We start from the raw sequence: 17,081 nt of genomic DNA on the forward strand, positions 1-17,081 counted from the left end.
TGGCTTTGGATGTAGATGAGATCAACGCTCGGCACCCATGGCTATGGAGGTCCAGCAGAAGTAACTTCCGGTGGTAATGCCTTGAAGTTTTACTCATCAGTCCGCCTTAACGTTCGTAAAATTGCACAGCTCAAAAACGGTGATGAACAGGTCTTATTCCAGTTCTGCTATTCTCGGCAGTATGAACACACATTGTAGCTAGTATAAATATATACATATTATATGTATGTATATAATTCTACGTGCACGGGTGCGCATGTGCATGCATGTGTATCTCTCTCTCTCTCTCATGTCTTTCTCTTTGTGTATGCATATGTATGTGTATATATGTACTTACATATGCATATATGTTGTTTGAAATGTGTTCTTATGCTTTTGAAGGTAATTGGTAGCAGTACCCTTGTCAAGGTGGTCAAGAACAAGCTTGCACCTCCCTTCAAAACAGCAGAGTTTGAGATTGAGTTTGGAAAGGGCATTTCCAAAGAAGGTGAAATTTTGGATCAAGCTTTGAAGCATGGTTTGGTTACTAAGTCAGGAAACTGGCATATATATGATGACGAAAGAATGGGTGATGGTAGGGAAAATGCAAAGAACTATTTAAGGGAACATGTAGAGCTACAAGAGACTTTGTGTACCCGTATCAAAGAGAGGCTAGTTGGAGAAAGGAACACCCTCTAAATAGTTCAACTGATTAAGGTTTTTTGGAGGATGGGTATGAAGGTATGAAGGTATGAGGTAACAAGGTGTTGATTTGCGAGCCTGTATAGCCTGTCAAAAGGTTCAAGAAAAGAAGAAGAGTTGCACGAAACAGTAAGGAGACCTTGGTTGTTTTATTCATTTGACAGCTCTCTCTCTCTCTCTCTCTCTCTCACTCAAATAGAAAAAATGAGAAACATGAATATAAGTTGCACTCTTGAAATAACATATTTGGAAGCAATAACATTTAAATTAGGAGGTATGTTCACATCTCCTTTGATAAGTGTTGCAGAGAAGCGCTAGACCTTAGTGATAATGTACTTGCTTGGGACATCAAAATTAACCCGACATTTGTTCCTTCATTCATCCTCTTCCAAAGGTAGCAAAAAAGGAACCTTCTAATGTAGGAGAGATGAGTGTTGATGCCCTTAGTTAATATATTGGGCTAACACTAACAAGGATGACAATCACAAGGCCAACAAGGTTGCTCCCATTTGTATCCTTAAAGAAATTCGCTATGGTGTGGCACCATAACCATATAAGCATGGCATAGAAGCAAGGAATGTCCTTATTTGAGATCCCAAAATCTGTTCTCTTGTGCCCATAGGCAACATTATGAGAACCATGATACATAGCCACTAAAGTATAAAACCATTATTGATGTTAGTTGCTCCCTCTCCCTAGATAACTTTTAACATTATTTACACCCTTGGTTGCACAACCTCCTACAACAAATGCCCAAGAGCACATAACCTTTTGCCTATATGCAGTATAGAGCTCCAAATTTACCTCTACTGTCCCTTATTTTACCACCCCAACACCAATTCCGAGGATAACTCTCATGAGTGTAGTGATGGTGGAAGAGTCCAAAGAGGTCTAGAGAGGTTGAAGAGTTTGAATACGTGGAACAAACAAGATTGAGTCCACAAAGGTTCAAGAATTTGAATATGTGGAACAAACAACAAAGGTTGAAGAATTTGAATATGTGGAACAAACAAGATTGAGTCATTATTCATGATAAACAATCTAGAGCCACTTCTAGTGTACTATCAAACTCATGTGGCACTACTCAAAAAGTCAAAGACTTTAACAACCCAATGTGAGAAAGATTCTTACAATGCTTTCACTGCCAAGGTCTACATAGAGTTGCTAAGTCCCCCAAGGAGCTACTTGCACAAAATGCACCCAACTACAACCCTCAATGTACCTCAGTCCCCATAACACCTTTGTGTATAGGATGTAGTGTACCACCTTCATAAGGACTACCCCTTTGTGTATAGGATGTAGAGTACCACCTTCATTAGGACTACCCCTTTGTGTATAGGATGTAAAGTACCACCTTCATAAGGACAACCCCATACGAACATAAGTTGTTAGCCAAGCTGATTTCGAGGACAAGTTTGAACTAATTAAGTGTAAGAAATGGACTTATTCAAATGGTTTCATAAAGTGACTTCAAGGATAAGTTTGAACTAGTTAAGTGTAAGAATTGGACTTATTCAAATAGTTCCATTATATGCTATAACAATACTTCAAGCTAAACTAGGAGCTGTTTTTGCAACATGAGGTGGCTAAACAAGCCAAAAGGTCTTCCCAATTCCAAGCCATAACAGACCATGCAAGTGCCTACTTTAAAACATGTAGCACTTGGATTAATAAGATCCACCCATGCTAAAGAAAAGACACAATTGCTAGGAGAGAAGGCTTCAAAAAAAGCACCTCAATGCAAAGCACACCAAATCATCTAGGGTAAAGACGATGTGGTCACACCATAGAAAGCAATTCCAAAGAAGACTCGTACATGCCTTCTCCAGGGGAATCCATTGATGAAGTCTTTCTCAATGAACAACAACATAACTCCAAATGACCAAACTCTAGTACCTAAAGTCTTAAAAAAGAGTATTCCTAACCCTGTGTTAGAGAAATCTCAAGTGGGAAATGCACAAGAGTTGCCTACTAGTGGTGACATCTCTTGTTGCCATGTGGGAGGCAGCTCCTTAAGTAGAATGGGGGAGTGGCATTATGGCAATTTCCCATGCCCTTGAGCGTCCACCTAATGGACTTTGTCCTTCCCATCGAGTGATTAGTGTTGCAAGCTGTTGCACACCTCGAAGCTCCAATGAAGTAGATCATGCAGGGGCACATCCAATCAACAAACTTGAAGAAGACAGTGGATTGATGCCTTTAGGATAGAGGATGGTGCAAATGGTGAGAGCTAGGAGGTATATGATAGCCTCTTTGTGGTGGTGTAGTCAAAAGATCTTTGTAGTCTTGTAAGAATGCATGACACTTTTGAAGGTTAGCAACTTGACCTTCAGTTCTGGCTAGATTTGCATTGGCTACACGAGTGAAGGAAAAGGTAAGGGTGGAGGAGGGCTATGGGTAGGAACAAAATTAAAATCGGGTTTCCTATAACTATAAGAACAAATTGAGAAGGGGCTTTTTAGTGGACTTGATGACCCAACCTGAGAGCGCGTGCTGGACATGTGACACTAAACTCTAGAATTCACAAGGAACTCTTGATTGTCAAGATTCCCCACCAGCAGGATCGCCGAATGTTAAAGTACCTGGCTTTGTGACACCAGACTATGTCACGGGTTCACTCTATGTCAGTATGCCTCCACGAGTTTCTGCATGTTTAGGGAGACATGTGGCTCCATTGCCCCACTCAACTACACACTCACGCAACTTTGACAAGACACTATGCTCAATGTGCACCCAAGAGAGAGTGGCGAAAAGCGATTTAATTGAAGAGAAGAGACCTCCTTATACACAGTATTATTCAGAAGAATTACAACAATTACACTCATTCATCACTAAAAACTATTGATCAATAAGTTGGGAGTCTTAACACTTGGGAGTCCCAAGTGTTAGGAGTGCAAGCATTACCCATCACTAGGAGGAGTCATTTAGCCAAAGGTGTGCTAGTATCCTTAGAGTTGCTTAAGCTTTGTAAAAGGTAGTAAGAAAGAAAAGCCATAATTTATACTTAGGAATCTCTACAAAATCAAGTGGGAGAAAGAACAAATGAGCCCATCTTGAATCTAGCTAAAGGTTTATAGTCTGGGGAGAGGAAAATGGGTCAAAGGGAGAGAATAGTGGACGGTTTTGGGGCCATCAAACTGGCTCCTTATGCTTGTAATGTGCCTATAAAAGGGGCTCCATTTTATGTATAAAGTGGCCTTGTTATTGCTCTAATCTAACTCATGGGTGATTAGTACTCTATTAACTTTTAAACATCATCATTAGCTCTTAATCATGTTACTAATCAAGCTATTATCTTGTTATGATCCACCATAGCTACCTATTATGCATTTCAATCTTCCACAATTGGTATCAGAGCTAACTTTTATATCTTAGATAAGCTAAACACCTCAATTAGGCTTTTTGATTAGCATTTAATCACCTTAGCCAAAAAAAATCCCCTCTTTATCCCCGTGCCTTAATTAGCTCAAATCCATATATTGAAGGCTCTCTAATGGACTTTGAGTCATGGAGGAGCTTGCCAAGATATAATGGTCATCTTCAACAAGCACAATCTTCAGTAGATCCTTCTACAAGCAGCCAAACAGTGAAATCCTACACATAGAAAGGTAATTGAGCTTCTACACAAAAGGCTAATTAAGCTACTTAATGATCATCTTCAACAAGCCCAATCTTTAGTAGATCCTTCTAAGCAGCAAATGGTGAAAACCTATACACAGAAGGGTAATTAAGCTTCCACACCTATTCATTGTCAAAATTGGTGTGTAACCTTCTTAGCAATACTATAAGAAAGATCCTCACAAAATTTGGTGAGAAATGGTTGAGTAATCCAGCCGCGTGAATCAAATCTTCCTTTGTTTTGGTCCTAGTAGACAATATTTGACATAGTGATTAACAATGCATTAATTGGTGTTTATGGGCATCTCAAGGTTCTAATCTTTAGATGGAAGAATGCTATACATACCTACTTCAACAAAATCAACTTGCCCCTTGATTTAAACCTTCAATTGCTCACTCCAAAGGGATCAATTTTTTGTATCAAAACAAAGGGTGATTAGTGCTAATTACACTAATTAACATATCCTCATCTAATTAAACCTTGGCATTATAAGCTTCAAGATAGCATGAGGGATCATAACCATCATTGTGAGAAGTTTTTTTTTTGGATTCATCATTATAACCCTCATCAAGGCTCTCCAAAATGAGCGATTTGCTCACTACATAATGCCCCCATCTCCAAAGCAAATCAAGGAATGCAAAACCCATTTCAAAGCCCAAAAAGAAAATTGTTAAAGCTAAATCCAAAACCCTATTTTTATTATGATACAAAATCATTAGGGTTTTCTAAATATTTGAGTACAAATATGCATTTGAATATGGTGAAGGGATTGGGAGCATTTTTTGTACTAGGAACTAGACATTGCCCTTGGGATTATTCATCATGGCATCTCATTCCATGTATCTAGATAAGTTTGATGGGCATGTATTCCATACATAGCAAATGAAAATAAAATATCATATAATGAGAGAGAGCATATGGAATGTAACCAATGGAAAGGAAAAGAAGCCAAATACTAGAGAGGGAGAAATTGCATGGGCTACTAGGGATGGCAAGGCATTCTCCATCATTGCATTAGCCTTGAGTGATAATCGTATACATCATATTTCTGATCTACAATCATCATTTGATGCATGGGAGAATCTTGAGAAGCTATTGGGCAAAAAAGAAGAATTCATAAAATGCACTTAAAAGCAATTCTTTGAGCTAAAGATGAAAACACATGATTATTTTGCCACTCACATCAATCACATGAAAAGTCTCATGAATCAAATTTCAACCATTGGTGCACCAATGCCTAATGATGATGCCATAGTCCTGCTACTCAAGAGCATGCCCGATGATATCTAGGCCACATTGTCGCTACTTTTTGAAGAACATTCTAGAGCCAACATTGGAAGGCGTGATCACATCACTCCAAGAAGAGGAGAGAGAGTTTAAAAGAAAGCAAGAAGGGCAAGATTCGAACATAGCATACTACCTCTGGCCCACAAAATCTAACCAAATGTGCTTGGATGTTGACAAAACTTTGTAAGAGTGAGGGTGGGGTCTATATGTACACACTTACAAAGTTTGGTTGCCATCTGAGCATATTTGGTTGGAATGTGTGGTCTAAAGGTATTATTTTTAGTGTGTCTTAGCCTTAGAGAGCCCCCTCAAAATTGAACCTCTGGCCTGCATGATCCAACCAAATGTGCTGACCAAATTTTTCAAGAGTGACGGTGGGGTTTACATATACATAGGAACCTATATATAGACTTACAACACCCTTGGGTAGGTGCATGTAGAGTGGTTTGGCAGTGAAGAAATGTGTGTATAAAAGGGAAAAGTAGGTATAGAAACATGTATATGGATTGAAAACACCCTTTGGAAAGTGCATGAAGAGAGACTAACCAATGAAGGAACGTGAGAATTTGCATATGTAAAGAGATAGGTACGTGAATGCTGTCAGGGGGTCAACTAGCGCAACAAGATGCATGTATGATGTTTAGGATGGATTCAACAATGCTTGAATGATGCCCAATGTGTAGGACCACTAGTCGGTGGGATAGTGTAGTCAAAAGAAACTAAGTAGAGAAGTACTCTAATGCACACACTCACCTCGAGAACAAACTACTAGACGAAACTAAGCAGATAAGTACATATGAAGTGAAAGAAGATGACATAATTAAGTAGATGCACATGATAAAATGATTAGCTATAAGACAAGGAGTGTTGTACATTAATGTATCATAATACACTATGAAGTGAGTGAGTGAGTGTCTTCTTCTCTTTGTTAGCATACTATTGCTATTCTCTATTCACTACTCTCTCAACTCAACATATCTAAACCTACACAGGTTGCTTATATGTCTGTGCACCTAGAGTGAGTGTCTTCTTCTCTTTGTTAGGTAAATACTCAAGATGAATACTTACTATTTACTATTGTCTATTCACTATCTATCTACTCTCTCAACTCAATATGTCTAAGCCTACACATATCTCTATGCCTAGAGTGAGTTTCTTCTTCTGTTTGTTAGCTAAATATCTACTATTTACTATTGTCTATTCACTATCTATCTACTCTCTCAACTCAATATGTCTAAGCCTACACATATCTCTATGCCTAGAGTGAGTTTCTTCTTCTGTTTGTTAGCTAAATATCTACTCACTATCTATCTACTCTCTCAACTCAATATGTCTAAGCCTACACATATCTCTGTGCCTAGAGTGAGAGTCTTCTTCTCTTTGTTAGTAGACAATACTCTCTCAACTCAATATATCTAAGCGTACACAGGTTGCTCATATCTCTACGATTGTTAGTTACATTCAAGATCCTAACTGATTAATGATTACAAAGTATTATACAAGTAGTGGGTTCATGGGTAGGAGCCATTAGTGGCATAATTGTTGGCCATGTGGTAGGATGGGCGATGTTAGAATCTATTAAGGAGTGGGCTTTGACCAACCTTCATGAGGCTGATGACACTTTAAATATGTCTGCATCTTCTAGTGCTACAACTTAAATCGCCTTTGGTTATGGATCCTCTAATATGATCAAATGGCTTCTTCTCCACTTCATATACGCCTGTGTCTTCTTGTGAGACATTGTGCTACATACTCTAATATAATAAAGCCATGTCGATGAGTCATATCCTCTATAGCCATGGCTGAGTGATGAGTGTGTGGCAAATTACGCTTATGCCTATATGTAACTGCATTGTTTGATTTTTCCACAAAAAAAATACTATAAATAAAATTGTTTTTCCAATCATCACATCAAATTTTTCAGTCCTTGCATGGTACACCCCTACTAATTGATTATCTAATTGTTGATTTGTCATTCAATGATTTGGCTTCAATCTGAATCCATTGAATGCCTTTAGTAGTGGCATGTCATTTGGTGAGGTCAGATTGAATGTGCCCTGCCCTGTCTTGTTATTTGATATGGTCCTGTCCATCTAAGCTTCCATTTTCCAGGATGCAAACTCATTCTTGAGTTGAACATCAATACCCAGTCATCTTCATAAAACAGTTTATACTTTGTGTTTCTACCTATCCATCATGCTTTTCTCTTCTATGCTACATGAATGGCACTCTTGTTCCTATCCTTTTCTAGTGCTGGCACTTGTTCTAGTCTGTGCTACATAAATTGATATGGGGAAAGTCACTCTTGCACTACCACTCTCATGGTTGGCACTAGGAACTCTAGAGGCACAACTACTTCTAGCCCATACACCAATTTGAATGGTGTTTTCCCCGTTTCGACATTCCACTAGGTGTACCTTCTTTTCATTGGCATATGTACACTAGCTACAACCAAAGTGTAAGTTTCAGCGATGCGCCCATTTATAAATTTGGTTGTATACCTCAATGGCAAAAAATTGCTTTCTCCGTTTTGATTAGATTCCAAAATCTTCTATTTTGGGCTTTTCATCATTTGCTTTTAGTTTTGCATAGCCCAACCCCCTCCCCCCAACCCTTGTGTATGGATTTGGTGTTTCTTCTTCCATCTATGGTAGCTGTAAGCTATCATAAAAAAGACCATGCAAATTTCTAGTGCAGGTCATGCAATTATGGATTTGGCAGCTTCGTGCTTATTGCTACATTTTCCCATAATGTGCCCTCACCTACCATAGGCATGAGCTTCCCATTCTAGCATTGTGTCTTTGATTAGATAACATGTACGGTACCTTTTAGGGTGTTGCACTATAGACATGTGGAAAGATCCTTGTTGTCAGAAGGGTTAAATGGCGTTATCTACATTAAGAACATTTTGGGCAACAGAAGTGGATTACCAACTCTGATCATATCTTTATAATCTGCAAAAGGAAGATCTTCCGAGATGTCTTGTTAGAGTAAGGCATATGCAATGAAATAGGTGAGGGTGGTGTTACCTCCATGGATGAGCTCATCACCGTCAACCTTGCTCTTTGGGGTACTAGAGTACCAGTGGGAAATTTTAAGTGAAAAGAAGAAGACACTTAGTTAGTAAATTATACCTCATTGTCATTAGGAGCGGATGAATATGAAGGGAGGAGAGAGGGTGATGAAGTGGATAAGTACAATTGCAGGAATTGTCACTCTCTCTATCCTCCTCGGTCGGAAGTGGGGAGCAGATGTATATGAAGGGAGGAGTTTAGTTGTGAGAGGGTGATGAAGTGGATAAGTATAATTGTAGGAATTGTCACGCTCTCTATCCCCCTCGGTGTCGGAAGTATAATTGTAGGAATTGTCACTCTCTCTTAGTTAGTAGATTATACCTCATTGTCATTAGGAGTGGATGTATATGAAGGAAGGAGTTTAGTTGTGGTGAGAGGGTGATGAGGTGGATAAGTATCATTGTAGGAATTGTCACTCTCTCTATCCTCTCTCTATCCTCCTTGGTCGGAAGTGGGGGGCTTGGTTAACTTCTTTGTCATAATTCTCCACATCCTCTTTCTTTTGGTCAAGGGGTACCACAATTAGCTTCATAAATCTACATGATGCCACATTTGATCAAGTGTTCTTTTGCATGCTCTTATCCATAGTAGGAGATACTGCTGCTGCTTTATTATTAAACCTTGCTAGCTCAAGCAGTAGTGGGAAATTGTAGCAAGCATGAGAATCTTTTGTTCTGTTGCAAACTATGTCAGGGTGTACCTTATTTTCATTGGCATGTAAAGTGGGTCCACTCAAAGCATCATATATCGATGCTCATTTATAAATTTTCCCATATTCCTGGATTGTAAAACTCCTTTCTCCATTCTTGTTGGATTCTAAGTTCTTATTTTCTCAAGTTGTCATTATCTGTCTCTATTTTTGTGTAGCCTCCGCTTGTATGGCCTAGGTGTTACTTCTTCCATCTACGTTATAGCTGTAAGCTATCATAAATTATCCGTGCATATTTTCAGTAGGTCAAACAATTATGGATTTACTAGATTTATGCTTATTGCTACATTTTCCCATAATGTGCCCTCACTTGCCATAGGCATGAGCTCTTCCCCATTGTGGCATTGGGGGAGCCTTGATATTGGATACATGTATGGTACCTTTTTGGTGGCTACATTGTAAGCCTCTAGAAATATCCTTATCATTAACTCTTTGGGGGCTGGAGTGTCAGTGAAAAATTCAAAGTGAAAATAAGAAGATTCTAACTTAGTAGATTATACCTCATTGTTGTTGTCAGGGGGTGTGTGTGAAGAGAGGAGTTTAGTTGTGAGAGGACAATTAAGCTGCAGGGATTATCACCCTCTCTATCCTCCTTGTGGAAGTGGGTGGTGGTGGTGGTGGTGGCTTGGTTGTATTAAGGAACATATCGATATCTATTTTCTCTTCAAGGGTAACGGATATTCGATGTGCTCAATAGTTAAATCATACACTATAGATAAAAGTATTTTCTCGATAGCAAAATCATACACTATATATACAAGTATTTTCTCAAGACGTTTATATTTTTTTAAATAGAGATTTAGTATACCATAGAGATGCTACATAGTACTTTCATGTAAAATGAGGTACTTATGAGTGTGATATACCTCAAGCCAACCCTCTATCTGAAACCAGGGAAAAATGTTAGTTGTTTTTTTACAATTTGTTGGTGTGGAGGGAAGGTTAGGTAGCATAAAGAGTTCTACCATCTTCTCCTTATTATTCTGTAGTATGGTGGAGTTCATGAGCACTCTACACATGGATCTGAAGTTTAGGACTATCATATGTAGGTCATAAGTATATATGGCTGTATAGTCAATAAGAAAAATGACATTATGAAATATGGCCATGATAATGGGGTCATTATCCCTATTTGAATTTTGTTATATTAGACCTATATCCCTCCATGTTAGATCTTCACCAATATCTATATCATATTGTAAGAAAGAGAGTGTTACTGATGAGAAAAAAAAGGTAAAGATATGAGGAGGGGCCCATGGAATCACTGGCAAGCAGGCTACGAGGCATTCTCCATTAGCTATTCCACTTTTCATCAGGCTCAACAGCTTACAACTCCTACTTTTATGACAATTACTACTCTCTGTTGCAATTCTTGCTGCATCTTTTTCATTAAAGATTCCTATAATGGCTAATTCACAACTTTATCTTTCTTGGAGTAAATTGTCATAGTTAAATGACACTTAGCCTTGCCTTGTTACCTCCTTGAGTTGTAGTTGTGCTTTCTGAGAAGAAGTCCCCTCTTTGGCTTTAGCTTTTACTTTTGCTTCATTCAAAGTGTTGGTTATATGGGCTACTAATTTCTAGTGATTGATATTGTGTTCATTTTATCTACTCTTTACTCTTTTGTACTTTAGTATGGAGGAAGCATATAGCTTGTGCATGAGCTTTCTTCTTCGTGCTTTGTTCATTTCATCTACTCTTTACTCTTTTTAACTTTAGCATGGAGGGAGCGAATAGCACGAGCTTTGTTCTTCGTGCTTTACATTCCAGGTGTGCCTTCCAAGTGTGCTATGTACTGCTTGTGAATTTCTTCAATCTTTTGAAACACTATCAACTGCTCCTCGACTCTTTCTTATGGCTTCTGTTTGTTACAGTTAGACCTTGATTTCATTGAATCTCTCTATCTCTAGCTGCAGCTTTTTTTGTCTTCTTTGATTTCCTATATGTAAATTTCTTACTGGGTAACCCTAGCCTTTAGCTGTGTGGACTCCTCATATTATAATTTTACTTCTCTTTGGAGGCATACTTTTAAGCTAGTAAATCCATGTTTGCTCTCAGTTCTTTGAGTTTACTCTCATGCGACATCTGTTGTTTCTTTATTGCTTGCTTGGCCTTTCTTCTTTTGGATCTTTCTACTACTAGTTTTTGCAAACTCTTCTTCACAATGTATGTTTCTAAGTAAAATATTATAAAAATAAAGGGCCTCCCTCTCATTTCCCACTATTTTCTCTGCACCTAGCCAAACTCTTGCTATTTTTTTTTGTGCCTTCTAGTCCTCAACACCCTTTGCTCTTAACATGGTGACTATTGTTGGGGCATCTAAGACCTCCTCTGACATAATACTCCTGCAAAGCTAGGAAAATGTTATTGAGTGTCATTCTCACTGAATCTACCCATGAGGATGTAGTGGAAGAAGTTGAAGCATTTAATGATTACAATGAAGTGATGGTTGATGATGATTGTTATATGAGCCTAAGGGAGATTTTCCCTTTGATCCGGGTGGAACATGCAATGGGGATGCTAGTTATGATGATTGATACTCTTTTATGTGTGCTAAAGACTCTTCTGAATGTGATGCCAAGTTATGTGCCATATCTCATGATGCAGCGGCCGGATGCAAAAGTGTTAAGACTATGCATCCCAAAGGAAGCCTAGAAGGGAGAATGGTACATATACTTGTGGATTGTGGAAGTACACATAGGTTCATCAACAAAAGATCACTACTACAAAAGTTGAGAATTCAACCCATTAGTCTTCCTTTTGCATCGCAAGTTCAAGTTGATAATGGGTTGAGAATTCAACCCATTCATCTTTCATTTGCATCATAAGTTCAAGTTGCTAATGGGGCACAAATGGAATATTGGGTTATGATTGGCTTACTTCACTTGGACCCATTATGATTGACTTTAATCAAGGGTATATGAGCTATGAAATTGGAAAACATGGTTACATTATGGAGTAATCATGTACAAAAACTTGCTTTAATAAATGTCACTCAACTCAAGCGAGAGCTCAAGGAAGAAGGCTATGTGTATGCAATAAAAACGTTGTGTTCATGGAGAAAATGAGGGCAAAACCGTGAACCCTGAACCCATCAAGAGATGGGTATTCCAATCTCGAGCATCCTCATATGGTAGAGAGGTGATGGGTACTCCATTGAACATTCCTAAGTTGATGGATTTCATGGCTTTAAAAACTAAGACCACAATCACTGGAGGCTTGTGTGGAGACCTTTGTTACATTGAAAACTCTTCTTAATGGGGAACTTAATGTTGGGCTACTACCCTTAGAAGACATGCATAAATGACATCCTTCCTATGAGACTACACTAGAGCCTCAAATGGATGAGGACAACACCAAGTCTATGATCAAAATACCATTAAACAAACTAGGGAAATACTTTGAGAGGGATGAGACTAGTGCAACCCTCTCCACCGTGCCAAGGGAATAACGTAATGGGAGTCCTAGATGGTGATGCAGAAGTGAGTTTAATCACCAAGAAGTGTTGGGAAAAGATGGGTAAACTTCATCTTAAAGTGACTAACATTGTTGTCAAGATGGCGGATGGAACAATCACTAAACCTATTGGGATGTTATACGAGATCTTAGGATCAAGGTGATGAAACATTGGGTGAAGCATACTTTCATTGTCATGGATTTCTCCAAAAACCCAACTCTTATGAGATGATCCTAGGAAGACCGTTTATGCATGAAGCTAAAATAGTCCATGATTGGGTAAGGAACCATGTCTAATTGTAGTTCGATGATTCAATCCTTAGAGTAGACCTTATGACTGATCGTACACATCCTATGGGTAGTGGTGGACTTCTCAGTAAATCAATCGGCTACTACCATCATCAATTGTGTTCCATTACAATATTACTTCACATACAAGAAGGACACTCATACAAGCCAATGACCATCCCAATCAAAGGTCATAGATGAAGGTGATGATTCAAATTAGATTCAAATTATGGCCACTATAGACACTTGGGGAAGGTGAGGATCAACATGGGTAACACCGGATGGCAAGGAACTTCCCAAAGTTGTGCCATTGCGAATGATGAGTGCCATCATGTACTCAAACAATGAGGGAATTAGGGAGTTTAGTGAGCTTAAATCCACATGGGAAAAAGACTTTGATTCATACACTTCTAACTCTTACACCTCTGGTGAGGAGTTTAGAAATGAGACTGAAACAATACCAAAGCAAACACGGGTGAGTGGAACCAAACCAAGCAAAATTGAGACAAGTGAAATAGAAACAAAATCGGATGAAAGAGCTTCTCACCACAGCAAAAGAACACAGAAGAAACAAAACAAATGAAAGCATTATAACATAAACACGCACATGAGATTACAAGAAAGAACAACCACGGCCCAATGGCTACATTACATAGTGTTTGATAATGCAAAACAAGGACCTACAATGGACCTGCTGAAGTGAAGGAGGTAGACTTGGCAGAATCTAGTGAAGATTCTAAGCTATTCTATAGTGTTAAAAGCCTCACAAAGGAAGAGAAGGTTGATCTCGTTGCTCTCCTCAAGGAGTTTAGGGATTACTTTGTGTGGACATACCATGACATGAAAGGAGTTCAAGTGGTATAATACACCATCTCCATGGTACCAAGTGCTAAACCATTCCAACAACGACCCTATCCGATGAATCCCAAATATGCAAGCATTGTGAAAGAGGAGATTGACAAGCTCATTGAGTGCAGTTTCATCTATGAGATTGAACACTCAGAATGGTTTTGCCCCAAGAAAAATGAAAAACTTTGAGTATGTGTTGATCTCAAGAAAGTGAATGCTACCACACGCATAGGGATCACTACCCCTTGCCATATTTGAAACATGTGCTTGAACAAGTGGCATACAAGGAGGCTTATAGCTTTTTGGATAGATACTTAGGCTACAATCAGATTTCTATTGCATCTGAGCACCAAGCCAAAATAACTTTTGTTCACAGGGTGTGTATGCTTACCGAGTTATGCCATTTGGCCTAACCAACGCACCAAACACATTCCAAAGACTTATGAATAGTTTTTTTAAGACTTCTTAAGAAATTTTCTTGAAGCTTTCTTGGATGATTTGTGCATCCATTGCTCTTGGAGCACCTAGTATGCCTAAAAAGGGTATTTGAAAGGTGTGAATTTTACCACATATCCTTATACCCTTTACGAATGTCAATTTTGGGTAAAGCACGGAGTTATTCTTAGGCATACAGTGTCCAAAAATGGGATCTCCACTAATGAGAACAAAATCAAGGTCATCTTGGAATTACCCCACCAAAAGACTACAAGGGAGTCCAAAGATTCATGGGCCATATCAGCTACTACCATCGGTTTATTCTTTTCTATGCAAAGATAGCATGTCCTTTGTATAAGTTATGGATTGTATTTGTATGGACTGATAAGTGTCAATAAGCTTACGACACACTAAAATAGTCCTTGGCAAGTGCTCCAATTTTTCTAGCACCCGACTGGGACGTCATCTTCCATGTACACATTGATGCCTCAAACTTTACAATTGGATACACCCTAGCACAGGCATGAGAACACAAGTTGGACTATCCTAATGGTTTTGTAAGTCAGCAACTAGATGAGGTTTAAATAAATCATACTACCACTGAGCATAAGCTTAGCAATGGTTTATGCTATAAAGAAATTTTGGCATTACCTTCTTGCTAATAAATTTGTATTTTATGTTGATCATCAAGCCTTGTTGTATCTTTGTGAACAAACCATGTTCAACAAGAAGAATCACGAGGTGGCTGTTGATTCTTCTTGAATTTGACTTTACACTGGTTGTGAGGCCTGGAAAGAAATATATCATGGCTAATCATTTATCTCACATCCCTACTGGTGAAGCACCAAGAGTCGATGAGATAATCTATCGGATGTTACACTATTCAAGGTAGAGGCTATTCCATAGTGGAGCGAGAAAATCGTCAACCTTCTATATCTAATGGTTTTCCAGGAGGGAAGGAGTTACAAAAGGATATAACAAGGAAGCTGCTAAAAGAGAGCAAACCTTACTAACTTATTCCTAGAACTCTTTATAGAAGAGGTAAGGATGACACTCTTAGATGCTGCCCTTGGGAGGATGAATATCTCATGATCCTAGAACAGGCACACCAAGGGGTAGCAGGTGGACATTTTGCGACAAAAATCAGAGCCATGAAAATACTCCACTTGAGATACTGGTGGCCAATGCTTTTCAAGAACTGTGCATTATTTATCAACACTTGTGATATGAGAACTAACATTGTGCTAAGCCATAAAAGAAAGACATGATGCCATTGCACCCTGTCAAGGTTGACCAACCTTTTAAGAAATGGGGCTTAGATTTCATTGGGCTAATGAGTCTTGCTACCCGTGGCACACAAGCATGCTTCATCATAGTCATCACACTGATTATGTTACCAAATGGGCCAAAACAAGAGCTTCAAGGAAAGAAAATGCTATGGCAACAACTAAATTTCTTTACGAAAACATCATTACACACTTTGGATGCCAATTTGAGTTGGTGAGTGATCAAGATAAACATTTCATCAATGGCATAATCAAACATCTCACTAGTGTATTCATGATTACACATGCAAATTAACACCGTATTATCCACAAGCCAATGGCCAAGCGGAGAGCACCAACAAGAGGTCCTTATTTTAATCTTAACTAAGACAATAGAGGCTCGACACACTAACTGGGAATCTAAGCTTACAACAGCTTTATGGGCCTATTGCACAAGATACAAAGTTACAATTGGTTACACACCCTTTAGATGGTGTATGGACTTGAGGTAATAATACCTTGGGAGTTCATGATCTCTAGCTTAAGGGTAGCTATAACTAAAAAGCTTGATGGTAATGAATTGGTTGACCGGTTATTTGTTTTGGAACAACTCGAGGAGGAAAGATAACTCGCCGTGTAGAATATACCAAAACTGAGAAAGACCGTAAAAAAACGGTCGCTCGACCAAAATCTCAAAGACAAAGAGATCGAGGTAGAAGATCTTGTACTTATGTATGGAGTCCATAGTGAAAAGAAAAGCCCAAAATACATTGAAATGGGACCATTTAGGGTTTGTGAAGTTATACCATAAGTTACTATATATGTTGAGACTCTTGACAGAGTTGAGACTATCAATTTCCTTAATGATGGTAGTAAGATTAAGAAATATTATGGACCTCTCACCGAAGAATCCTCATGTACTTCTCATGACAGACAAGCTAGCTACCAAGGAAAAGGGCCGCTGAAAACAAAATCCAAGCCCAAGAGGAGGCAAGGGAAATATGGGCAAAACTTCAACAATGTCGAGAAGCAAACCTTAGACCTGCTGCACAAGCTTATGTTGGAGAGGTAATCGACAACATAGATGATCACATTCCATCTCTCAAAACACCCATTGAATTGCCTAGCCCCTATGGTAAAGTGTTCTATAATGCTATGCTTGACACGGGTGCTAGTCACAATCTACTCTTCTTTGCTACATGGAATCAGTTGGGTAAACCTCAACTTGAAAAGTCTAGCATGAGAATAGAGGGTATAAGTTGGGTAAACCTCAACTTGAAAAGTCTAGCATGAGAATAGAGGGTATAAGTACCCAAAATACCAAAGTACTTGGTTTACCTGAAACTATCATCTACAGTGATAACACGCACTTGGTTGGTAGATTTTTGGTCATGCTCGCATGAACTTTAAAAGAACAT

At 38.7% G+C, this 17,081-nt stretch overlaps 1 protein-coding gene across 2 annotated transcripts in view; it reads left to right on the forward strand.

Annotated features, from left to right (window-relative positions):
- LOC147633346 (uncharacterized) overlaps positions 1–866 on the forward strand; it is a 72,404-nt gene extending 71,538 nt beyond the window's left edge. For both annotated transcript variants that reach the window (XM_086806408.1, XM_086806407.1), the window contains exons 7-8: positions 16–150; positions 382–866. In XM_086806408.1, the coding sequence (XP_086662534.1) occupies positions 16–150; positions 382–678 (432 nt within the window). In that variant the 3' untranslated portion in view covers positions 679–866. The remainder of the gene's footprint in view (positions 1–15; positions 151–381) is intronic.
- The last annotated feature ends 16,215 nt before the right edge of the window (positions 867–17,081 follow it).

This window comes from Cibotium barometz, chromosome 12 (assembly GCF_041138505.1).
Source record: "Cibotium barometz isolate CiBa-2024 chromosome 12, ASM4113850v1, whole genome shotgun sequence".
Taxonomy (NCBI): Eukaryota; Viridiplantae; Streptophyta; class Polypodiopsida; order Cyatheales; family Cibotiaceae; genus Cibotium; species Cibotium barometz.